The sequence below is a fragment of the Octopus bimaculoides genome, chromosome 3, assembly GCF_046866305.1.
Source record: "Octopus bimaculoides isolate indiv1 chromosome 3, ASM4686630v1, whole genome shotgun sequence".
Classification (NCBI taxonomy): domain Eukaryota; kingdom Metazoa; phylum Mollusca; class Cephalopoda; order Octopoda; family Octopodidae; genus Octopus; species Octopus bimaculoides.
In genome coordinates this window covers 94,929,452-94,956,828 of record NC_142930.1, presented here as the reverse complement: position 1 = coordinate 94,956,828, position 27,377 = coordinate 94,929,452, and the positions used below count along the sequence as shown (strand labels likewise).

The window sequence follows — 27,377 nt, the reverse complement described above, 5'->3', positions numbered from 1 at the left end:
CATTTTTCTGGTGTGGTAACAATTCTGCCAGCTCACCACCTTAATGCATCACCATATTGCTTCTTGTTTTATCATACACTGAAACACAGCTAAATGGAGTCCTATAATTCCAGTGATATACTAAATGACAGAACTAGTCACACTGTAGTAGTAGTAGTACACCAAAGATAACATTCTTCTTATTGCATTATTAGTGATAGGACAAATATTATAAGTTGCAGATGAATGATATACTATAAATCACCAAATATACCTCTATATGGCAACTCAAAATTATAGAAATAACAGCTTATTTCCATTTCACCATACCATCTTAATAATAGCTGAATATTCTGTTAGCAGAAAATAGAGGAAAGATCACGATTGTTATGTCAGTCTATATAATACTTACGGCTAATAAAATGTATTTCAGCTTATCACAAAGTTTGTTTGTTTATAGCTGTCATAACTCATAACATTAGCAACACTTTGTATTGAATTGAAATCTAAATTTCATTGTGAGCTCCTCATGATAACCTTCTTATGTGGTGATTTAATTTTTCTCTAATCACACATCATCTCAAATTGGTAAGATACATTTGATGTGCGTTTTTATTTTGTATTGCAACTGGTGAGCAAGAGTGACAAGGGAGTGTCTGTAACTCAGTGCAAGTACCTCAAAAGACTTCACCATAGATATAAGAAAATACAGAAAGTAGTTTGAGCAAGTAGTTTCTTGCTGTGCCCATCCTATCTTTATTATGAGGCATGTTATCCTAATATTTAGGACCTACAAGAAATTTTCCTTTTGTCCTCCCCACAGTTTTTATTAGACTTGTATGTAGTTTGAGACATTGCTACATTGTAAGGGTGAGTGACTTTGTAGGACGTTGGTTTCTGACCGTAGGGTGTCACTGACAAAAACTGAGGGTGTTGCAATGTTATAAATCTAGTATCTCAATCAATAAACATACCAAAATCTATTACCAAAACAGAGCATGTGTAGAGAGTGAGAAAACATACTTAAGATAGATTTTCCTCAGGAGTTTGTTTTCTTTATTGAAGTAAATCAAGATTGTTGCTTTCCTTTGGCATAGGGAGATAGTCAGTAGGTCACAGTAACATAGGACACCATTGGCTTAGCATTTTCCTCATTACAAAACTGCCATGTTGATGTTAGTGTTGGAAATAATGTTGTTTCTGATGTTGATTAATTACTTTCTGACATCTGTAAATTCTCACCACAGCAAATCAGGAAGCCTCTGTGGTTGTTCATCCTACAAGTAATAGCAATCAAATCTCCCTTAAATCACAATCTATTATTTTGAGGAAAAAAAAAAGATGCATTGTATAATACAAATGAGGACAAGAATAGACAGTTGCAGCTGGAAAGCTTTTCATTGAATGTCTTCATATTCAGGTTTGATATTGTACTAAACACTAATTGTTGCTGACCATTCCCTTGTGCAGTAGATGTAGTTGTTATTTTCATAGTTTGATCATGTCATTTATAATATAACATAGCATGCTGTACTATATGTTATGGATTTCATTAATTTTATTTTCAATTAGTTATAGGTCTCTTATGGATCAGGCACTAGTTCACTGTTTTTCTTATAATAAAAATAAGGCACTGTCTATGTGACTTAAGTAGAGCAAACACTACACAAAGAGCACTTTTTTTTTTGTTTCTTCAATATTTACATTTTTTTTGTCAGTCTACTGACAGGTATGGCTGTGTGGTTAAGAAGCTCACTTCGCAACCATGTGGTTTCAAGTTCAGTCCCACTGCATGGCAGCCTTGGGCAAATGTCTTCTACTGAAACCTCAAACTGACCAATGCTTTGCGTGTGTGAATTTGGTAGAGGCAAACTGTGTGGAAGCCTATCGTATGTACGTGTGCCTTTGTGTTTGTCCCTCACTACTGCCTGACAACTGGCATCAGTTTGTTTATATCTCCAATAACTTAGCAATTTGGCAAAAGTGACTGACAGAATAAGTACCAGACTTAATGTGCTCTGGGGTTGATTGGTTTAACTAAGACCTTCAAGGTAGTGCCTTGCATAGTTGCTGTCCAATGACTGAAACAAGCAAAAGGCAAAATACTGTATCAAAAGATACACATAAACACACACACACAGATGATGGCTTCCATACAATTTTTGTCTACCAAATTCCATCCACAAGCTGACATGATAGCAGAACTTTGCCAGAAGTGCTACAGAGCGACTGTAAACCAGGAACTGCATGGTTTGCAAAGCAAACGTTTTAAGCACACATGAGGCTTGAGATTGTTTCAGCTCATCGACTATAAATGTTATTGGATTTCACTGTTTAAAGCTAATTGCATCAAAAGATGGTATATTTATGTTTCTCTGTGAATTTATTGTCATCAGAGTATTTTAGTTGCAATGTACAAAGCACTTGACTTTTATGGCACACTTTGGTTTTAGAATGTAATATTTGTTTTAAAGAGGAATATTTAGAGATTACCATACTATTGTGGATAAAGGCTAAAAGTCTCTTTCACTTGATCTAATATTTCATTTGTTTATTCTCCTTTTGAGATATATAAGCAAGCAAGCATAAATGAAAACGTACACACACACACGCGTGTGTGTGTGTGTGTGTGTGTGTGCATGCATGAATGCATATATATATATATATATATATATATATATATAAACAAGCAGACGTAAATGAAAACGCGTTTATATATATATATATATATATATATATATATATATGTTTGCTTGCAGACTTTTATGATGATAACATTCTGCTTGAAATTCCTGGTCTTTATAGAATGGTACAAGCACATGCAAAACACTCTCGCTCGTTCCAACAGCCAGTTGGTAAGTTTAAATTTATGTTTACACATGTTTCTTTGATCATTTATACAATTTATATAGAAGTGTATTCTGTCATAGCTTGCTGTCTGCTTTTGCTTTCTTCTTATACTTCACAATAGATACAGGTGGGGAAATTGGTAGAATAGTAAGAGCATTGAATAAACTGCCTTGCGCTCTTTGTTTCTCATTCTCTGCACTGAGTTCAAATGTTGATGTCAGATTTTCTATTATTTATTTTTGGGGTTAAGGTAATAGCCCAGAGTGGAGGCTCAGCAATCTTGTTAGAATATCAGACAAGTTTTTTTTTTTTTTTTTTTTGCAATATTTGCTCTTTATATCACTGGTTTCCTCACTTCCAATAAAAACTGGACATTCAGTGATAAGCCTCCTATGTCAGGTGGAGCAACATCTTCATCACATCAATGCAAATAAATATATATATATATATATATATATATATACACACAAATAATAAATGAGTACATGCATATATACGTACATGTATGTACATACTTACATCTACCTGTATATATAGATGCATATCTGGGTGCAGGACTTTGTAAACAAAGTGTAGACAAAATGATAAACGAGTACAGAAAGCACACAGGCCACATAGAGAACATCTCCTTCATCAGCTGCCCCCATTCTAACACAGGCGTTTCGAAGAGTAGGGCAGGACATATCGCTAAAACCGCTCTTGCCATGGACCACAAATTAAATTTAAATTAAAATTAATTCAAATTAAATTTGTAAAGTGGAGGAATGTAGTGGCGGACAGAACAAAACAGGAAAACGAAACAGAGAGAACAAACAAGAAGGCTATGTGGCCAGACGTGAAATATATATATATATATAATATATTTATGAAAAAGAATGAAAATGCAACTTTCTTAAAATTGGGTACATCTTAATTTTCCTTTATATAAATACATTAAAAGAATGTTTTGGTTTTGTTTTACATGTTTTGGTTTTTGAAAAACCTTATCAAAAATATGTACTAAAATGGAATATGTTGAGAGAAAAGAGCTATTAATAAAATCAAATTAAGATTAACATTCATAAGACAACTTGTCACACCATGAAAATTAACATTCATAGTTTACTTTCCTTTTTTCTGCAAGAGCACATGGTAATTTGTTAATCTTAATTGTAATTTACTTTTATTGATAGCTCTTTTCTCTCTACATATTCTATTTTAGTACATATTTTTGATAAGGTTTTTCAAAAACTGAAACATGTAAAACAAAACATAAACATTCTTTTAATGTATTTATATAAAGGAAAATTAAAATGTACCCAATTTTAAGAAAGTTGCATTTTCGTTCTTCTTTTTCATAAATATCTACTTACTTGTGTGTTACCTCTACACATTTAAAAAAATATACATATATATATTATATATGAGCAGATGTGTATGGCTAAGAACCTCACTTTGCAACCATGTGGTTTTAGGTTCAGTCCCACTGTATCACTTTGGGCATGTTCTACTATAGCCCTGGACTGACCGATGCTTTGTGAAAGAATATGGCTGATGGAAACTGGTCATTTTCTAGAATTCCTTCCTGTTTAATTTTCTTTCCTTCAGTTCTTGGTCTACAAATTTTCAAGCTGACTATCAACTGCATTAATATCTCCATCTAGGAGAGCCTACAAATCTTTTCTACCCTAGGCACAAGGCCTGAAACTTTTGGGGAGGGGGCCAGTTTATTAGATCGACCCCTGTATGCAACTGGTACTTAATTTATTGACTCTGAAAGAATGAAAGGCAAAGTCGAGCTCAGCTGAATTTGAACTCAGAACGTAAAGACAGATGAAATACCACTAAGCATTTCACCCGGTATCCTAATGTTTCTGCCAGTTCGCCACCTCACAAATGCTATTAGCACAACCTCCTTATCATCAAAGCACTGAACTGATGTATCTCTATCATCCAATATTGATTAGTTTCTCACATAGACTCAAAATCTCTGATTTTACTGGTGAGACAAGGAAATTTATGCTTTTCTCATAAAATTGGGATACAAAATTAGAAGTGAATTAAAATCAAGTACTAAATGGGATTCAGAAGCTCACTTCTATTCCATGACACTACATATACTGATATTTCTCAAGTTTAAAATCATATCATAAATGAAAAAGTTAAAAAAATATGAAGACAGAATATAGATACACTGCTTGATGCATCTCTCTTCAAGCATGAAAGTTGTTGGTAGTATCTCTGGCTCCTTAATGCTGTTGTACCAACTTGATACTGACTAGGGCTCTGTCAGTCTTAATAAGCATTTTTGTTGAGTAGAAGAAAGAAATGTATAGTAAAGTGCCTTGCCCATGACATAATACATCTATTGCATAAGGAATCCAACTTGCAATCTTTTGATCAAGAACCCAGTTGCTGAACCACTTATCAGAATGTGTTAAATTTTGGAATGGGAAAAGGAACAGCTTTTGCCATAAATTCATCATCATTTAATGTGTATTTTCCATGCTGGCATGGGTTGGACAGTTTTACAGAAGCTGGTGAGCCAGAGTGCTATGGCAAGTTCCAATGTCTGACTGCATAGTTTCTATGGCTGGATGCCCTTCTTGAAGCCAACCACTTTACAGTGTACACTGAGTGCCCTTTATGTGGCATTAACACCAGAGAGATCACCATGTAACTCTCAAAAAATAAGACTCCTCAACTAAGTGGGGTATAGTATTGAGGCATGTGACTTTATGCCAGGTGATGAGAGGTAAAAGTGTGTTAGAGGGACAGAAGCAGATGCCTTGCTGTAAAGGAGATAAATGGCTACTGCAATTGGAAAGGAGAGATGGTGGTGGGGATGTGTTGGGACATACCCTCAAACTATAGGAAGGTGAATATAAGACTATTCACTCTAATATTGGGAATTGGACTGTGTAAGTGGGTGAGTTCATGAGGGTTTGAAATTACCAGATGGATAGAGGGGAATGCAGTGAGTGGTGACCATGGGTATTGTGAGGTGGTTTAGGAAGATGAGTTTCAGAAGAGTGGATGATAAGAAGAGTTAAAGGAGAGAGATTCATTGAGGGAATGATTGTGTGCTGGGGTGTAGACATAGATGGTGTTTTTAATGCCTCAGTTTTGCTGAGAGATGGATGGGTCTTAAGTACAACAAATCACCAATTATCTCTGTTCCATTAAAAATTTCTTTTGTAAACATAGTAGGAAAATAAATATATGGAGTCATAATATCCATTTATATGTAACCTAAATTTTTGGTAAGATGGAATTACGGTTAAATAACAAAACTTTCCAAGCAGAACCTCTTAAGCTATTGTAAAAAGAACCCATGAAACTAATTTCACTGCAAAACTAAATACTTTCGGATACGACTTCATTTATTAATAGAATATAATTAGTTTTTCTACTTGCATGCCACATAAATAGAACAGCTAACATATTGGAAAGTGATATTTAACTGCTTGTCTAACTATATATGGATGTTACTCTAGATTCATGGTTGAAATTAGAAACCCTGGTTGAAAGCCATGGATTTGTATGACTGATATATAACAGGATTATTTTGAAGTGGAGTGTTACCTATCATTCTGTCATATGATAGAGCATATGAAGCTTGTTATAGACCAATTTTATTAAGAAGCCTACGTTTCCTAAAGGTTATGAATCCTGGATCATGTTTGCTGGAGCCTATAAGAATCAGACATTTTATTATGTAATGTATGAATTCCAAAGGTTATGGGTCATAGAACTTCTAAAGTATAGTCAATGAATCTTGGATTTTTTGAGTATCAGATTTTATGAGCTCTGAATTCTAAGAATAATGCTGCCTGAATCAAATACTCTCTGAATTTTGGATTCTACAAGCTGTGGAACAGGTAGAACCAAAAATCTTATGAGTTCTGAAGTTTATGAATCATGTAACCAATGATATTTAAAGTTCATTAATTGTAAAAATGAATTGTGCTACTTATATATTTCAATTTATCTAGTTGTCAGTATTCTAGTCATGTGGTAGAGTCGTTAGCACACCGGGTGAAATGCCTTGTAGTATTTTGTCTGACATTACATTCCGAGTTCAAATTCTGCCGAGGTCGGCTTTGCTTTTCAGCCTTTTGGGGTCGATTAAATAAGCACCAGTTATGCACCAGTGCATATTCCACTGCTTGTCTAACTGTATATGAATGTAATCGACTTAATCCCTTTGTCTGTCCTTGTTTGTCCCTTCTGCTTAACCACCCCCTCCTGTGGGCAATAAATAAATAAATAAATTGTTATTTTTATCTTTTAGTCTAACAGTAACAGTTAATCCTCCATTTTGTTATTTTGTTCACTTATTCTGCTGTTCCTCAGTCTGTTTTTTTTTTGTTTTCTTTTTTTTTTTTTTTTTTTTTTTTTTTTGACACTTTAGTACATCAATGTACTGATCAGTTAAATAAATTTGAACTTATTTTCATTATTATAAAAGTATTAATATATTATTCAGGTTAAAGGGTCAGTTCTTTAGTTTTAATGAACTTTGTCTTAGAACCGTTTGGGAATGGCAAATGCTTGCAACAGAGAGGTACTTTGATTTCTGAATTGTTTCCCTGCAATTTTGGGGACTTCATATAATTATTAATGGTACATCCCCTCCACTATATATATATATATATATATATATATATATATATATATATATATAATCATACATACACTCACACATCCAGCCATGCTGATGCCAGGTAAAAAACAGCCACAACATTGTAAAGTGGTTGGTGTTAGAGCATTCAGCTATAGAAACCATGCTAAAACAATTGGAGCCTGTTGTCGTTCTCCAGCTTGCCAACTCCTGCCAAGCTGTCCAAACCATGCCAGCATGGAAAGTGTGTGTGTGTGTGTGTGTGTGTGTGTATGTATGTATATATATATATATATATATATGTATATATATAAAAAGGGGTTTGTATGATAGTGTATAGAGGAATATATTATTCAAAAGAATTCCAACTCTTATAAAATTAATGTAGGATATGGAATATATAATATATATAGTAAAATGAAATGAATTATTGAATAAATTAAATATTAAAGGACTAGTATACTTTCCTGCTTTCTAGCAGTCTTCAAGATTCCAGGACCTTGAAGACTGCTAGAAAGCAGGAAAGTATACTAGTCCTTTAATATTCAATACTTCATTTCATTTTACTATATATACTATATATTCCATTTCCTACATTAGTTTTATAAGAATATAAATAAAACATAAAAAACAGACAGTTGGAATTCTTTTGAATGAGATATATATATACGTATATAGAAAGATATATGCACACAAACACTTCCAATATAAGGATAGAATTTTTCAGAAAAATCTTAACAGTGACCAGCATATTAAAATAGCATTTCAGGTGAAAATTATAAATAAGGGCAAAAGAAAAAAAATTTCTATGCCAATATGCTGAAAAATAGACTTGAGGTCGTTTAACCACATACAATATTTTTCACTATAAATACAGTGTGTTGAAAATGAGGAAAGCAAGCTAACAGACATTTTAAAAATTCCATTATCCTGAATCAGACCAACTTCTGGATTAATCCAAAAGGATTCTTCCTTCATCAGTGAGGAACACGATAAGAATAAATGGAATACTTACATATACCCATGGAAAAAGCAGATGCAAAGTCATGAGTACATTTAAGTACCCAAACAGAATATATACCCAATATATCCAAACAGAAATTCTGTAGCAAGCCTCAACATATGTTTAGTCTGTCAGGAAACTCACATTTGGAGATATATATATATATATATCATCATCATCATCATCATCATCGTTTAACGTCCGCTTTCCATGCTAGCATGGGTTGGACGATTTGACTGAGGACTGGTGAAACCGGATGGCAACACCAGGCTCCAGTCTGATTTGGCAGAGTTTCTACAGCTGGATGCCCTTCCTAACGCCAACCACTCAGAGAGTGTAGTGGGTGCTTTTACGTGTCACCCGCACGAAAACGGCCACGCTCGAAATGGTGTCTTTTATGTGCCACCCGCACAAGCCAGTCCAGGGGCACTGGCAACGATCTCGCTCGAAAATCCTACAGGAGCCAGTCAGGCGGTACTGGCAACGGCCACGCTCAAAATGGTGCATCTCATGTGCCACCCGCACAAGAACCAGTCCAGGGGCACTGGCAACGATCTTACTTGGCTTGCCGGGTCTTCTCACGCACAGCCCATTTCCAAAGGTCTCGGTCCGTAGTCATCGCCTCGGTGAGGCCCAATGTACGAAGGTCTTGCCTCACCACCTCAGCCCAGGTCTTCCTGGGCCTACCTCTTCCACGGGTTCCCTCAACTGTTAGGGTGTGGCACTTTTTCACGCAGCTATCCTCCTCCATTCTCACCACATGTCCATACCAGCGCAATCGTCTCTCTTGCACGCCACAACTGATGCTTCTAATGTTCAGCTTTTCTCTCAAGATACTTACACTCTGACGGGTATTCACATTGACATTACACATCCAACGGAGCATACTGGCTTCATTCCTTGCGAGCTTACGTATGTCCTCAGCAGTTACAGCCCATGTTTCACTGCCATGTAGCATGATATATATATAATCCTGTATGTATATAATTAAGTTCATTTGGCAGCAGTAAGGTTTTGGATTCCAGCTTACTGCATGACCTCCTAAGCAAATGTCATTTTCTATAGCCTTGGGTCAATCCATATTTTGTGAGTGAAATTATTTACATTATTTACAATTAACGGATATTTGTCCTCATCTTGTTTGTTGTTAACAATGTTTCGGCTGATATGCCCTCTAGCCTTCACCAATTGTCTTGAGGAAATTTTGAACCTGAGTTCTCATTCCTAAGGTATTTTTTGATGTTATTATTATTCAGGTCACTGCCTGGAATTGAACTTGGAATCTTGGGGTTAGTAGCCCATGCTCTTAACCATTACACCATATGCCTGTGGGCATATGGTGTAGTGGTTAAGAACTGTCTCCATTGAAGTCTAATGTTGGCTCTGTTCCGATTAGATAATACAGTTCTATATTTAAGAGATGAGGAATTCTGTACATTATTTACAATTTTACAAGATTCCAAGTTCGATTCCAGGCAGTGACCTGAATAATAATATCGAAAAATACCTTAGGAATGAGAACCCAGGTATGAAATTTCCTCATGACACCTGATGAAGGCTGGAAGGTATAACAACAAACAAGATGAGGAAAGATATCTGTCAAATGTAAATAATGTACATAATTCCTCATCCCTTTAATATAGAACTGTGAAATTAGGTAGATGGGAACTATACAGAAGACTATTTAAAAGGTACAACCTTATTATGCTGTTGTGCTGATTCTGCCTAAGAATTATGTTAAACTCCTGTCAGTGGAATGCTCAACATTTTACGTGGTAATTCAGAAAGAGTTAATTCAGTTGATCAAACAACTGATTCCTCATTGTAGATTGATAAGGATCCACTGCACCATCTGTGTGATTTACTATAGGGCCTAATCATTGTTCTGAAGTGAAGTCTTAATAACAATAACCAACTGATAAGTTTAAGAAAATAGACTGAAACCAATTGATATTATGCATAATTATGACAAGTGACTTCCACTTTGTGTGTAGTCATGTACATGTGTGTGTATGTGTGAAGATACATATAGAAGATATGTATAGGCGCAGGAGTGGCTGTGTAGTAAGTAGCTTGTTTACCAACCACATGGTTCTGGGTTCAGTCCTTCTGTGTGGCACCTTGGGCAAGTGTCTTCTACTATAGCCTCGGGCCGACCAAAGCCTTGTGAGTGGATTTGGTAGACGGAAACTGAAAGAAGCCCGTCGTATATATGTATATATATATATGTGTGTGTGTGTGTGTTTGTGTCTGTGTTTGTCCCCCCAACATCGCTTGACAACCGATGGTGGTGTGTTTAAGTCCCCGTAACTTAGTGGTTCGGCAAAAGAGACTGATAGAATAAGTACTAGGCTTCCAAAGAATAAGTCATGGGGTCGATTTGCTCGACTAAAGGCGGTGCTCCAACATGGCCGCAGTCAAATGACTGAAACAAGTAAAAGAGTAGGTGTGTGTGTGTGTGTGTGTGTGAGTGTGTATATACATGTTTCAAAGTGTCTACTTGTGTGGATTAGATAATTATATTATGCACATGTATCATATTTCTATACATGGATAGTGTCTATATATATATTTGGCTGTTTTGTGTGCTAATGTATTTGAATGTTTTGTAGTATTTGTGCTCTTGTGGCAAATAAAGAAATCACTGTAATGCTTATTACTTTTAATTATCATTATAATTATAAAATCATTTTCATTTACAGTTATGAAATCATTATTATTTCTTGTCTAGGACAATATATCCTGCAGCTGTCTAAAAGCTATGAATGTCATTGCCTGGTAATGTATTATTATATATGCTTCTTCTCTCCTATTTCACTCTTTCTCTTCAGCTCACTCTCTCTCGATGTTTAAGTCTCTCTCTTTTGTGTCTATTTGCCTCTCTCACTTCTCTCTCCAGCTCTCCCTTCCTTTCCTCTCTATGTCTCTCTAATTCTCTCCCTTCTCGATATCTCCCTCTTTCTTTCAATCTCTGGCAATGTGTAGTTCTCCTTTCTCTTTCTCTCTCTTTCTGTTTTTTGTCCTCCCCTGTGCCCTTTATTTTTCCTTTTGACACTACCTGTTTATGTAACGGGGAATCAAATATTAACATGAATATTTAAATTGAATGATCCACTTCTCTTTATCACTTCATTATCTTATATACTTTTATGTTTTAAATTTCTTTTAGCTCTCTGTTTTAAATCTATTCTTTCCTAAGTCAAGTTGTTATTTTGCAAAATTAACCACTTTTACAGCTGTGTACCATCACTAACAACTCAACTATGAAGCAACGTATGGAATTTGTCACATTTATCTATTTATAAATAATTGACATCTCAGTGTTCTTTTTCTCAAAATTTTTTTTATCAGTACTATACTGTACTATATAATATACTGAATATATCTAGACATCTTAACAGATTTTCTGAATATGTCTAAAGATCTTTAACCAACACTGTATATGTAGACAGAAGTGAACAATATTAGACATGGATAGTGTATATTTGACCAGATGTTTACACCTGTCTAAACATAGATTAAGCTAAACGTGTGTGTGTGTGTGCGTGTGCGTGTGCGCGTGTGCGTGTGCGTGTGCGTGTGCGCGCGTGTGTGTGCGCGTGCGTGTGTGTGCACGCATACACATACTGTAGCATAATATACTATCTATTTATAATGTACACCTTGTAGAGAAGTAAGCCAAATCATATTGAAAACATGTTTTATTGATAAAGAGATAATTCAATCAGCGAAACAAGGAGTTATGTACGTTGCATGAAGGCACAACACAATGATAGACACTAGTAAGAATTGAACTTATAACCATGTTGGCCAGCAGATTACTACTTTAAGTTTGCACACATACAAACATATTGTTTTCTTATTTTTTAAGTGGATAGTAGGTATAGGCATAGCTGTATAGTAACAAATTTGATTTCCAGCAACATGGTCCTGAGTTCAGTCCCACTGCATGGCACCTTGAGCAAGATGCTTTTCTTATAGCCCCAGAAAGAAGTCTGTCATGAATAAATGTGTGTATTTGTGCATGTGTGCTTGAATGCATGTGTGTGCTTGTGTCTGTGTGCTTGCATGCGTGTGTGTACTTGTATCTCTGTGCTTGCATGCACGTATGTGCATGTGTCTGTGTGCTTGCATGTGCGTGGGTGATTGTGTCTGTGTGCTTGCATTGCGTGTGTCTGTGTGCTTGCATGTGTGTGGGTGCTTGCATGCAAGTGGGCATGTTACTGTTTCCTAGTCTTGATGTCACATGATGATTGTAAATGAGTTACAGCCATGCAAGTGATGTCCTTCATTTCCAATCTTCCAAAACACATCTGGTCATGGGGAAATGTTATATTATCTGGAAACAACTGAGTGTTGGCAGCAAGAAAGGCATCCAGCTGTAGAAAATCTACTTCAACAAATTTTGTCCAACCCATGTAACCATGGAAAATTGGATGTTAAATGATGGTAATTCATAAGTACCAAATTAAATCTAATGTCTTAAGTTTTCTTCATCATCATTATCTTTGTTTAACGTCCGCTTTCTATGCTAGCATGGGTTGGACGATTTGGCTGAGGACTGGTGAAACCAGATGGCTACACCAGGCTCCAATCTGATTTGGCAGAGTTTCTACAGCTGGATGCCCTTCCTAATGCCTTCATGCATTCAATTTCACAGAGGTCAGTGGGAGTAAGGAATGAACTAGTAGTGTTCAGGACTAATGGAGTCACAGTATTTAGTGCTATTCTTTATGTTCAACTGTTTCACCTCCCAACAATTGCTGACAATCTAAGAATCACAAATGATGCCCACAATGGACTATTACTCCCATATATGAGACAGTCCTGCTACTTTAGACACTTGCATCCTGGGGCCACATCAAGAGAAAGGAAACCACTACCATCATCGCCATTGTTGTAATGTCCACTTCTCTGTCATCATCATCATATATCTGGTTTCCATGCTGGCATAAGTTGGATGGCTTGACAGGAACTGGCAAAGTCAAGTGCAGTACTGGATTTCAAAATCCGTTTTCATTTGAATTCTACAGCTGGATGCCCTCCCTAATGACAACCACTTTACAGTATGTACTGGGTGCTTTTTTTATGTGGTACCTGTACCAATGCTTCTTATGTAGCACCTTGTATTTACGAAATTTGTTTTGGCAGATATTCTGTAATTGGATGTCCTTCCTGTAGCTGGATTTTACCTCTTTCTTAACAAGGTAAAAGTTCACCATGGGCAGACCTGTTTGCTGGAAAAACTGGAAATGAAATTTTAAAACAAGGTGCATCCACTCAGACATGCACACATTGATGTGCAAAAACACATACCTATATATATATATATCTTGTTTATATATATCATTGGACTGTGGTCATACTGAGTCATTGCATTAAGGGGTTTAGTTAAACAAATCGTCAATCCCAGAACTTTTTTTTTTTTTTAAACTGGTACTTATTGTATCAGTCGTTTTTGCTGAACTGCTAAATTAGGGGTACATAAACAAACTATCAGCAATCAAGTGGTGGTAGGGGACAAAGCCACACACACACACACTATGGGCTCCTTTCAGTTTTTGTCAAGCAAATCCTATCACAATGCTTTGATTGGCATGAGGCTATATGAGGGGGTGCTGAAAAGTTCCTGGCTTTAGGTAAAAGAAAATACTGAAGGATCAGTTAATTATGATTTTGTTCAACATATTCCCCTCTCAGATTCACACACTTATTGCAGCAGTCCTTCAGTTTTTATAAGTCCTGTAAAAGAACTTGGAAGGTTGAGCTTCCAATCAGGCTTTTTGCAATACTCTTAAAGCCAGGAACTTTTCAGCACCCCATCGTGTATGTGTATACGTGTGGAAGACACTTGGCCAAGAAGCCATGCAGTGGGACTGAACCTGAAACCATGTGCTTGGAAGCAAAGTTCTTACCATACAGCCACCTCTGTGCACACACACAAAATGGGCTTCTTTCTGTTTCTGTCTATCAAATCCACTCACAAGGCTTTGGTCATCCCATACTTCTAGCATAAGGCACTTGCCTAAGCTGTTGCAATGTGGGATCAAACTTAATCACATGACCATGCAATCAATAAAATCCCTGGAAGGCTAAACTCAATGGCTGCAGTCCAATGACTGTAATCAGTAAAAAAAATTAAAAAAAAGTTGCCCCCTCAAAAATATAGATAGGCACAGGAGTGGCTGTGTGGTAAGTAGCTTGCTTACCAACCACATGGTTCCAGGTTCAGTCCCATTGCATGGCACCTTGGGCAAGTGTCTTCTACTACAGCCTCGGGCCGACTAAAGCCTTATGAGTGAATTTGGTAGATGGAAACTGAAAGAAGCCTGTTGTATATATGTGTGTGTGTATGTATGTGTATATATATATATATATATATATATATATATATATATATATATATATATATATACACATGTGTGTGTGTGTGTTTGTCCCCCCAACATTGCTAGACAACCGATGCTGGTGTATTTACATCCCCGTAACTTAGCGATTTGGCAAAAGAGACTGATAGAATAAGTACTACGCTTCCAAAGAATAAGTCCTGGGGTCGATTTGCTTGACTAAAGGCAGTGCTCAAGCATGGCTGCAGTCAAATGACTGAAACTAGTAAAAGAGTATAGATGTATTGTAAGAAGTTTAGTTAGTCTTTATCTATATTGTAACTGACCTGTAACTCTTAACTGTAGTAACAAGTGATTAGATTAAACTTTATTGGTGATGCCAGAGTATCAAAGGGCTTTCTAGAACAATCACTTCCTATTGACATTTGAGTGACATATAAATAAAATAGAGCAAAACATAGAGGAAGTGGTCTTCTTCAAAATAATGTCAGTTTGAAGAAGAGAAGTGGTGGTAGGTTGGAGGAAAACTAGACTTGTTTAGTCCCCAATTCAGTTCCAATCTAGCAGGCTTATAATGAAAGATTCCAGCCATGACCATCCTGTATTTATTTTCATGAGTATATCTAGGACTGTATTATACAATCACTTTATATATGTATTTGTACATATATTGTATACACATTTGTGTGTGTGTGTGTGTGTGTGTGTGTGTGTGTGTGTGTGTGTGTGTGTGTGTGTGTGTGTGTGTGTGTGTGTGTGTGTGTGTGTGTGTGTGTGTGTGTGTGTGTGTCATGCAGCTTGCATGAGAGTGTTCATGCATTCATATTTATTTTCAATACTTTTCTCACAGTATTTATTGCATGTTGGTTTATTTTTTGCATCTGTGATTTTATTTTTGGTCTTCTATGTCAATAAAGATATTTCCTTCGTTTTGCTGCTTTTCTTTCTACGAAATGAGAAGATACATTGCATAACTTATTTTAATGAGTTATCAATTTATCACCCAATGAGACACATCTGCACTGTCTGATGCTCCTGAACCAGTTGTTGAATTTTCCATTTATGAGGGATCAATGCTAGATGTGTTGAAACAATTCTTGAGATTAATAATAAATTCTTGTATATTTCAGCTTCCATTTACCATATATATATATATATATATATATATATATATATATATATATATATATATTGGAAGGTTTGGAGGTGATGTACAGGAATTATATTATAGAAAAAAATTAAGGTACTCAGAAATCTGGATGGTTGTACATTTACAGATTTTTATTAATGTCACATGTTTTATAAATCATATAAAGTGCTTTTCACCTAATCGTGTAGGATTTTCAAATTTTATATATATATATATATATATATATGAGAGAAATAAAGAAAATAGGGTGTATTTTGCTGTTTTACATGGATTGCTCAACCTGTTAGAAATAGTAGCTTAATCCCCATCAATCTTAACCTGGGATCAAATTTCCCTCTGGGAGATGGATTTAATGATGCAATTTCAAAATTCAAACAAAAATTGAACTCCAGTGGGGGGAATTAATTTTAGGCTGAATTTTTTTGTTATTCACAATGCTTTAATTTGATTTATTTTCCTCAATGTTGATCTTTGAGGATGTTAATGTTAAATTAATGCAAGACAGTGAATGTTGTGTAATAAATTATATTGTATACAAAACTAACTTGTATGTGGCTGTGGTGGGGGTGGAATCAGATGACGTGGTAAAGAAGGAAGTAAAATAAAAGTGGCTAAGAAACATTGATGTTTACTTGAAGTTTCCTTAGTTGCATGTAACTTGATTGCTGATGTAATGTAATGTAATACTGTTAGTCTTGTGAACTTGTTTCCAGGGGTAGCCTAATATCTATTCTTTATTCTTTTCTTTTTTGAAACTGGTGTTTTTATTTATTTTATTTTCCTTGAAAAAAACAGGATTAAAAAGAAATGACAGTATTGATTTAGTAACTTGCTTAGTTCAGGTAGCTGATACTTGTTATTTACAATATTTTCTCATATTCCATTTTAAAATATAAACTAGAATCTCTGAGATTCCTCTCAGACCACATAGTTGTTGTCTGCAAATAATAAAAAAAGTGATACATTGTATAATGTAATTCTGAAGAAAATATAAGAAAAGAAAGGATGGAATGCTTTAGATTGTAGGGATTATAAAAAGAAAAAGAAGTTGTTTTTGGAGTGTCTACACTGTCACTGAGCTAACAAAAAAACTGCTAGCAATAACAGCCAAATGGCACCTTTTTGTCTTAAAAAGGGAAATATAGATAGTTTGATATAGATAGTTATGGCTGCAATGTCTTTGGCGGACAAGTGTTTCAATCAAGGCTAATGTGAAAATAATCCGGCTTAAATCTTTTGTCCTGGTTGGTTTCAACTAAGAGGATTTGCAAGACAAACTGGATAGCCTCATTTACATTATTTACATTTGATGGATATTTGTCCTCCTCTTGTTTGATGTAAATAATGTACATAATTCCTCATCACTTATAGAACTGTGGATAGCCTCAGCTGCTAGCTCTATGCCGAGGCTCTTTTGGCTGCTAGCTCTATGCCGAGGCTCTTTTGGCTGCTAGCTCTATGCCGAGGCTCTTTTGGCTGCTAGCTCTATGCCGAGGCTCTTTTGGCTGCTAGCTCTATGCCGAGGCTCTTTTGGCTGCTAGCTCTATGCCGAGGCTCTTTTGGCTGCTAGCTCTATGCCGAGGCTCTTTTGGCTGCTAGCTCTATGCCGAGGCTCTTTTGGCTGCTAGCTCTATGCCGAGGCTCTTTTGGCTGCTAGCTCTATGCCGAGGCTCTTTTGGCTGCTAGCTCTATGCCGAGGCTCTTTTGGCTGCTAGCTCTATGCCGAGGCTCTTTTGGCTGCTAGCTCTATGCCGAGGCTCTTTTGGCTGCTAGCTCTATGCCGAGGCTCTTTTGGCTGCTAGCTCTATGCCGAGGCTCTTTTGGCTGCTAGCTCTATGCCGAGGCTCTTTTGGCTGCTAGCTCTATGCCGAGGCTCTTTTGGCTGCTAGCTCTATGCCGAGGCTCTTTTGGCTGCTAGCTCTATGCCGAGGCTCTTTTGGCTGCTAGCTCTATGCCGAGGCTCTTTTGGCTGCTAGCTCGATGCCGAGGCTCTTTTGGCTGCTAGCTCGATGTCGAGGCTCTTTTGGCTGCTAGCTCGATGTCGAGGCTCTTTTGGCTGCTAGCTCGATGTCGAGGCTCTTTTGGCTGCTAGCTCGATGTCGAGGCTCTTTTGGCTGCTAGCTCGATGTCGAGGCTGTTTTGGCTGCTAGCTCGATGTCGAGGCTCTTTTGGCTGCTAGCTCGATGTCGAGGCTCTTTTGGCTGCTAGCTCGATGTCGAGGCTCTTTTGGCTGCTAGCTCGATGTCGAGGCTCTTTTGGCTGCTAGCTCGATGTCGAGGCTCTTTTGGCTGCTAGCTCGATGTCGAGGCTCTTTTGGCTGCTAGCTCGATGCCGAGGCTCTTTTGGCTGCTAGCTCGATGCCGAGGCTCTTTTGGCTGCTAGCTCGATGCCGAGGCTCTTTTGGCTGCTAGCTCGATGCCGAGGCTCTTTTGGCTGCTAGCTCGATGCCGAGGCTCTTTTGGCTGCTAGCTCGATGCCGAGGCTCTTTTGGCTGCTAGCTCGATGCCGAGGCTCTTTTGGCTGCTAGCTCGATGCCGAGGCTCTTTTGGCTGCTAGCTCGATGCCGAGGCTCTTTTGGCTGCTAGCTCGATGCCGAGGCTCTTTTGGCTGCTAGCTCGATGCCGAGGCTCTTTTGGCTGCTAGCTCGATGCCGAGGCTCTTTTGGCTGCTAGCTCGATGCCGAGGCTCTTTTGGCTGCTAGCTCGATGCCGAGGCTCTTTTGGCTGCTAGCTCGATGCCGAGGCTCTTTTGGCTGCTAGCTCGATGCCGAGGCTCTTTTGGCTGCTAGCTCGTATCTGTCTTTGATCACAGTTTAATCCATTAACATTTTACTGGCTGTATCTGGCCCAGATATTCAGCCTGTATTATGTCCAATTTGACCAGTTCTAACCTCTCACACACCTCTACAATGTCATTTTTAAAATAAACCATCACCTCATTGAAATCTCGAAGCTGCAAGATAATGCATGATAGTTCAAAACCATCTGAATAAGCATTTAATTTGACAGTAATCTGAAAGCCAAAGGGTTAAAACACCTAAAACAGTCAGGCTCTTAAAACAATTAGAAGCATGGTACAGTTTACCAAGTCAAACTCACTTGTGAGTGACAGCTATACTTTGCTTTAAGTTTACCTTCAACTCCAATTAGACCTTGAAGAAGGAAAAATGATTTACTTTTAACTTTGTTTTTTTTAGAACATGAAATGACTTTTCAAGTAGAGGAAAACTGACGACTTTAATAGATCTGAGAACTATTACTAAGAGCTGGTTTGAACTTAGATATGAGAATTTGTGTTGCTCTTCGACAAAATTTAATGCCAACCAGAGATATGAACTCTGAGCAATCTACATGATAGCCTTTGGGCTACTTGTGGGCTGTGTTGCTTGCAGGACTAGCATGCTTAATGAAAAACTAACTTGAATTATTTTTTTAGTTGTGCAGTTCGATTAATAATAAGCCATATCTCATGTTGCCTACCTTTTGCAAAAGGTTGCTCATTCCTGCTCTGATTGCTTGACCTGCTTCAAATAGCAGCAAAATCTTCCATGAATAATTTTTTAATGCCTTAAATATAAAAGACTCATTGAAAACAGTCTGGGTGGGGGGATGCAGGATGGTCATAGTAGCTGAAAAATTTCCTTTGATCAAAGGGTAGTTCAATTAGAGCTGAACTGGAGCGAAACAATAACAACAAAGAACATGAGTTATTTTTGAAAGACAGGTAACTGATGTCAATTAAGATTAATCTTTCTTTTCTAAATTTGCAATTGTCTGAAACTTAACTCTGAAAGGACGACAGGCAAAGTTGGGATTTGAGCTGGTGGGATTTGAGCTCATAAATTCCATTGAGGTCAACTTTGCCTTTTCAACTTTGCCTTTCATCCTTTCAAGGTTGTTCTCTGTAATCAAAGAGTTCCCTTCAAAATTGCTGTCTTTTGCCTATGCATGGAAATTCAAAACAATATGAATAAGTTTCCTTCAAATTCATTGGCTTTTGCCTATATTTAAAAACAATTATTAATATTTATTTTTCTTTCAATTTCCAGGATTACCCCAGTTGTCATTCTGATAGGTTGGTTCTCATATTTAAGAAAAGAGTAAGTTAATTTTTTGTTTTTCAAAATGTTTATAGTATAGAAAGTTTGCTTCTGCATTGAAAAGACCCATCAAGCCAAGTGAAATCAGTCATGATTTCACTTGGCCGATGCTGGTGTCACATAGCTGGCACTTTTGCTGGTGGTATGTAAAAAGCACCTTTTGAGCATTGGCCTTCAGGGAGTCAAGGTGACCAATGCTGGTGGCACGTGGAAAGCATGTTTCTAGTGTTGGGCCTCATGGAGGCAATGATGAATGATTGAGACCTGGCATTATACTGTGCTTGAGAAAACCCATCAAGCCAAGTAAAGTCATAGTTGTGGCAGATAATGTTGTCATGCAAGTGGCACCCATGCAGGTGGCACATAAAAGCACCCATTACACTCTCAAAGTGGTTGGCGTTAATGAAGGGCATCCAGCTGTAGAAACCATGCCAAATCAGACTGGAGTCTGCCTTCCAGCTTGCCAGCCCTGGTCAAACTGTCCAACCCATACCAGCTTGAACAATGGACGTTAAATGACGGTGATGATGATCAATATTTTTCTGGTTATTCAATTATTTATGAAATAGCTTAATCTGGAATTTTTGTAAGTTTCATGACAAAAGAATCAGCAGCTGAAGATAATTTGTAAGGCAATGACATTTTAAAAAGAAAAAAAAATTATCTTTTACATTTTAGCTTGTTTCAGTCATTAGACATGTTGGGGTACCACCTTGAAAATTTTAGTCAAATGAATTGACCCTAAAACTATTTAAGTCTGTTACTCTATCAGTCTCTTTTGCCAAACTGCTAAGTTATGGGGATATAAATACATCAACATCAGTTGTCAAGTGGTGTTAGGGGACACACATAGCTATATATTGTGTCTAGGGAGGTTCATTAAGCCAATAAAAATTAAAATGCAAAAATGGGGGAGTGCGCACGCGCACGCGCACGCGCACGCGCACGCGCGCACGCACGCGCGCACGCACACGCACAGGTGCCATGTGGTGGGGCTGAACCAAAAATCCTGTGATTAGGAAGCAGACATTTTACCATGCAGCCATACTTCATAATTTTTATTTTATTCCATTTTTGGCTTGGGTAAAATGATAGTAACAATACTCTAAGTACTTCAACTGCAGTTTTTCTCCAGTTTGAAATTTTGATAGTGGTGGTATTTTGTTTTAGATCAGCTCTGATCAGAGGCATGCTAACTGTGATCATATCCCCTTTTATTTAAACTTAGTGGATCTAAGATTAAACATGCCTTATTTTCAAGATGGCAGAAGTGATTTAAAAAAAAATTTTTATTGGAAGAGTTATTTGCCATTTCTAGCAGGATAAATGACCACATTGATTCTGATGCTTAAAGTTGAGAAACATCATTAAAAAGGAAATCTCAAAGGGTCTTTAACTTGCAGAGCCTGGATTTCAGGAAGAGCCCAAGGCTTTTGCTGGCACTCTTGGATCACTATTGAGATATATATCCTTGAGGCCAACTCCTGCCAGTATTGAAAATAGACATTAAATGATGTTGGTGACATTCCTCTTGAATTTTTTGTAAGTCAGCTCCTATGAGAAAGAGATGAATAGGGAGGTAATTCCTGTGAACCAATTGTTTGAGAAGGAAGGGAGGGGGAGGGGAGGTTTCACCACAACAGTGGTGATGAGGGGAGACAAATGGGTCAGGAGTACTCGAATGTACCTTACTGACTTTGAGGCAGGGACCCTGGGAACATGAGGAGCAAAGGCTTTGGTAGTAAGGAAGAAAAAGCAGATGCAGGATACAGCATATCTGTGGGCCAGAGGCTGGTGTAGGTTTTTGCATGACTTTATGTCAGTCAGTTTGTCAGGCCCTTTTCTGGGTGTGGTTTAGGGTGTCTGTGTAGCAGCAGCATCCCAGCACTGGGTATAATACTGTGGGCTTCATCTGAGCTTTGCAATTTCAGCAAAGTGATAAACAGAAGTGAGATGGGTGAGCTGAATTTACATATTACATATTACAATCTCTGACTCACACATTTGCTGTTACTGCTCTCTCTCTCTCTTTACTTCATCAGTTACTATGAATGGCCTTTGTTCCTGGTATCATGTGTGACAAAGCAAATTATATTTATTTTCATTTGTTAACCTTTTGACTAGTATCTGGTTAAATGTGTCTTCTGGTGATGGAAAAGAACAGGAGAGATGTAAATTGCATAGTCCAATTTGTTTTTGTATTCATTTCAGTACCATTTTAATTTTAAAAATAACAAAAATAGTAACTACTCTGGCAAAATCAGTGAGATGAACATAGTCTAAAATTAACATTAGTTTTAAAATGGTAGAGTATAGCTGGAGGTGAAGTGGGGATTTAGTTATATATCTATCTATCTATCAGGTCACATGACAACAGATTTGTTGTCTTATGTAATAAATCTGGGGAGTATACCTGTGGGCTGTGGAGGTGCAATGGCCCAGTGGTTTGGGCAGCGGACTCGCGGTCATAGGATCGCGGTTTCGATTCCCAGACCGGGCGTTGTGAACGTTTATTGAGCGAAAACACCTAAAGCTTCACGAGGCTCCGGCAGGGGGTGGTGGCGAACCCTGCTGTACTCTTTCACCACAATTTTCTCTTGCTCTTTCTTCCTGTTTCTGTTGTGCCTGTAATTCAAGGGTCAGCCTTGTCACACTGTGTCATGCTGAATCTCCCCGAGAACTACGTTAAGGGTACACATGTCTGTGGAGTGCTCAGCCACTTGCACGTTAATATCATGAGCAGGCTGTTCCGTTGATCGGATCAACTGGAACCCTCGTCGTCATAACCGACGGAGTGCCATACCTGTGGGCCATAACTTGCCATATGGCCAACTGTTTACTTGCATGATCTGACCCAGGACTGCAAACAACAAGAAGCACACATTAAAGAATGAAGTACAACATTCAGTATACCTGATGTTAGATAGTCTAGTCATGGTTGGAATGCATTTGGTTATATATTTGCTCATTCATGTCATAACAACAATAATTAATACTATATAAAAATGTAATAAAGACAATCTCAATAGCTTAGAGTATTCTCTGGAGTCACTCATTTGTAAGGAAGGGTGGTTATTATGATTAATGTACTCAACCCAAATGCCAGTGATTTTGATTCAGCTTGGTTTGGTTGATCACACTCCTCTTTCATTTTCCATACTGGCTGAATCTAGAAGAGGCAGTGCCCATGGCCTTTTTAGGCCTCACCAAAGCTGGTGAAGTTTATGTTGTTGGTGTTCTGTCTTAATTGTTGCAATTCAGCAAGTGCAGGAAAGATATGACCAAGAAGCTTCCAGTAACCCTATATTTTTAGGAGAAATGTCTAGGAATAGTAGTTAGTGTAAAATGTGAGGAGTTGGACAAACAACTGATGAGGGGTGGAGAGATAAATGGATCAGAAGTGTCTGATTAGAGAAGGTTTCAGAATAACCAGATCTGTGGTACAGAGACTGTTATTGTAACTATAATAAACACATTTCAACCTCTGCCCCACATTCATGCTGTCTCTGTTATTGATGTAATACTAATCGTTACATATGTGTGACTATGTACCATGTACTCTTGGGAAAACAAAACAATCATCACATTATTTTTGAATAGTTATATCTACCTTTTGAACTCCTCTTGCAACTGGACAATTCCAAAAGAATATTCTGTGAAGGTAAGTTTGATTTCATTATTTTGTGTTACATTTTCCATTTATGGGTGGAATAGATATTTGCAAATATCCATTTTTTGACCAGTTAAATGTCTCTCAGATCATCTCTCCCAAAATATACACATACAAGAGGTAACTATAGAGGTTGACAAAAAAATGGTATTTGACCATATTGTTCGCACTCCGTCGCTTACGACATCGAGGGTTCCAGTTGATCCAATCAACGGAACAGCCTGCTCATGAAATTAATGTGCAAGTGGCTGAGCACTCCACAGACACGTATACCTTTAATGTAGTTCTTGGGGATATTCAGCGTGACACAGTGTGACAAGGCTGACCCTTTGAATTACAGGTACAACAGAAACAGGAAGTAAGAATGAGTGAAAGTTGTGGTGAAAGAGTACAGAAGGGTTCGCCACCATTCCCTGCTGGAGTCTCATGGAGCTTTAGGTGTTTTCGCTCAATAAACACTCACAACGCCCGGTCTGGGAACCGAAACCGCGATCCTATGACCGCGCGTCCGCTGCCCTAACCACTGGGCCATTGCACCTCCACAATTGTGCATGTATACATATATGTATGTGAATCTTATGCATTTATAAATAACATACAAGTTTAAATTGGTAGATGTTTATAAGGCTGGAAGGTATAATATTTCTATATTTGGGGTCCATTGCACAATATATACCCGTTTCCTCTTCTGCTCTCTGTTTATTTGCTACTCTTTCATCTGTCTATCACTCATCTTTTTTATCAATGTCTCTCTTTCTTCAGCCAAACTGTTTCTATTCACTTATCCACTGCCTGACTAAATAGGGTGTGTGTATGTGTATGTGTGTGTGTGTAAACTAGATTTTTGGAATGAGCATGAATGTATATATGTATGCATATATATGTATATATATTATATTTATATCCACTAGCACTCATTGTTGAGTATTCAAGTATGCACACATTTTCCTTACCTATTGAATGGCATAAGGGGCAAACTATATTTGAAAAATATGAATTATTCACGTAACATTGTAATTGTTGTTATTTGTTCTAGAACTATCCATGGAAATACCATTATCACCAGTATATAAATGTATAACCCCTTAATTTGTAACTAGCTTGAGTGCTAAAATACGAAACTCACTGTCCTTGAGTCACTCTTACTTCTGCTAAATATTCTTTCATATAGTTATATTTTGAAAGATAAGGAGGTATCAAATTACTTATTCACTTTAAGGTAATATTTAGTCTTCTATGTAACCATGAAATAGACATGTAACCTGTAATCAGATTGTGTCAGATATAAATAAATTTGTAATTTTGGATGAATTCACATGCAGTGGATAAATATGTTTGAAGCTTAAATTTGCGTAAAAAACTACAAAATGAAACAAATATATCGTACCTTATGTGCAAGAGAATTACGCAAAGACTGAGTAAATTAAACGGCGAACTAATTTAATTTCAATTTAGATTAATGCTCAACAATAATAAGATATACGTATTTAAAGGTCATAATGACGTAAGGGAAATAACCCCGTCCTTAAATGTAAGGGAGGCCACTCTATCAGCACCGAAAATTGACTTGTCAATGAAGAAACTTCCTCGACAACGACCAAACTGGTCTCGCTGTTTATTAGTCTATCAAAGAAAGGAATATATTATATAAAACCGTCCTAGATACACAATACCCGAGAAAAGAACAGGAGTTTTTTGGATACAGATCTACTTTATTACAGTTAACCTAGAGTTAAACAATTATTTGAAGAGACCAGTGATCTTTGTCTGCTGATTTCTGTTACTCTTTTATTTGTTTCAGCCATTTGACTGCGACCATGCTGGAGCACCGCCTTTAGTCGAGCTAATCGACCCCAGGACTTATTCTCTGGAAGCCTAGTACTTATTCTATCGGTCTCTTTTGCCGAACAGCTAAGTTACGGGGGACGTAAACACACCACCATCGGTTGTCAAGCGTTGGTGGCGGGACAAACACACACACATATATGTATATATATATATATATATATATACATATATATACGACGGGCTTCTTTCAGTTTCCATTTACCAAATCCACTCACAAGGCTTTGGTTGGCCTAAGGCTATAGTAGAAGGTGCCACACAGTGGGACTGAACCCGGAACCATGTGGTTGGTAAGCAAGCTACTTACCACACAGCCACTTCTGCGCCTAATAAATTTTTTAAAATTGAAGGTGCTGTGGTGTGAAGAGGCAAATTCTAAAGGTTGTGAGCTGGAACCTTTGTCAAAAGAAGATTACCAATTATACAAGACACTTATTTCTACACCACTTCAATAATACTGTCTCCCCACTTTTTTTTTTTCATAATGTTACTCCAGATTATTCCATTGCCTTTCAGGCACATCAAACAGAATAGTCTGTGTGTGCTGTTTAACTCTTTCACTGCAAAATTAAATTTCATGGCTATTCTTGTAATCTTAAATATCTACCAACAAAATAGAATTTGTATTTTCTGGAAGCCACATAGCTTCAATAAATTTGACAGATCTTGACAGAAAATAGTCTCAAATATTAAATTCCTCAACAAAATATAGATTGGTATATAAAATTGTTTCCATAGTGAAGGATAATAAAATTTTGTGGGTACACACCTGCTTTTTGTAGTGAAAAACTGAGGAAAATGTCTTTCTTAACCATTTTACTGCATACCTGCTGCATGAAGACTTAATAGTAAAGTTGGTGTTAGGCCATTTATACTAAGCCAAGAAACCTTAATTATGCCATTAATTATATGGCTTAGTCTGTGGAAGAACATTGAAACTCTAAAATAGTTTGGTGGGTTGGACATGAATGCAACTTTCTTCAAGTTAGTAAAAAAATGACATTGAAGAAATGATTTGGAAAACTTAAAGATCTCAAAAACAGACTGGTGTTGAAAGGTTGTCAATGTGTAAGATAAAAGCATACTTGTTATGAGCAATTCTGGCCAAACAATACTGAAAGACAAACCCTCAATATTGGGGATTGAATCTGACTTTCAGCAGTTCAGTGACAAATGTAGGCATGTTTCTGTATTATCCCATCAAGAAAGTGTAATCTTACCATGACTGCAAAAGGTAGTGAGGGAGAACACTGACTGAGGTAATACCAGTTAAGAATTATTTCAAGATTGTTTTCACTGCCTTTACTGACTCAAATTAGTTTGTTCTCATCACTGTGGATATAATTTAAAAAAAAAATTAATCTGGATAGTGTGTATATTATCTTCAATAGATAATGTATGTTTGAAATCTTTACAAACCCATGTTTTATTCTGTTTCAGAACAACTCCATGGCATTCCTGTTCTGGTTCAATAACAGCTTTCCAGTAGGAATCTACATCATAGTTTTAATTGCTATCCTGGTTAGTACACTTTATAAAATGAGAATGGCTTGCAATATTTTGTTTGGAGGGGAAATTTACAGATGGTGTTTACATATCATTGGTGGTTAAAAAAAGGAATAACATCTAAGAGAAAGAAATGAACAGTTTAAGTTGATATTCCTTGTAGAGTCAAAATTGTTTCTATCACTTGAACATGGTTCTGGTGGGTCTACTTTATGGTAACTCTATGAATCTACCTTTTGTTTAGTTGCCTCCTTTTCTGTAAGAATGAACAATTTGTTTAAATTAAAAAATTATTAATTGTTAAAATGTTTATAGTAGGAAGCAA

At 37.1% G+C, this 27,377-nt stretch overlaps 1 protein-coding gene across 15 annotated transcripts in view; it reads left to right on the top strand.

Moving 5' to 3' along the window:
• The window catches only part of LOC106879094 (transmembrane protein 116), an 87,233-nt gene that overhangs the window by 17,935 nt on the left and 41,921 nt on the right, over positions 1-27,377 (top strand). For 7 of the 15 annotated variants that reach the window (XR_016241143.1, XM_089349379.1, XM_089349391.1 and 4 more), the window contains 5 exons: positions 2,739-2,834; positions 11,167-11,213; positions 19,981-20,031; positions 23,632-23,692; positions 26,987-27,067. Coding sequence is in view for 14 of the 15 variants with exons in the window: in XM_089349379.1 (XP_089205505.1) it covers positions 2,739-2,834; positions 11,167-11,213; positions 19,981-20,031; positions 23,632-23,692; positions 26,987-27,067 (336 nt within the window). In the remaining variant the exon portion in view is untranslated. The remainder of the gene's footprint in view (positions 1-2,738; positions 2,835-11,166; positions 11,214-19,980; positions 20,032-23,631; positions 23,693-26,986; positions 27,068-27,377) is intronic. The other 8 variants (XM_089349380.1, XM_089349390.1, XM_089349384.1 and 5 more) reach the window with 3 other exon arrangements.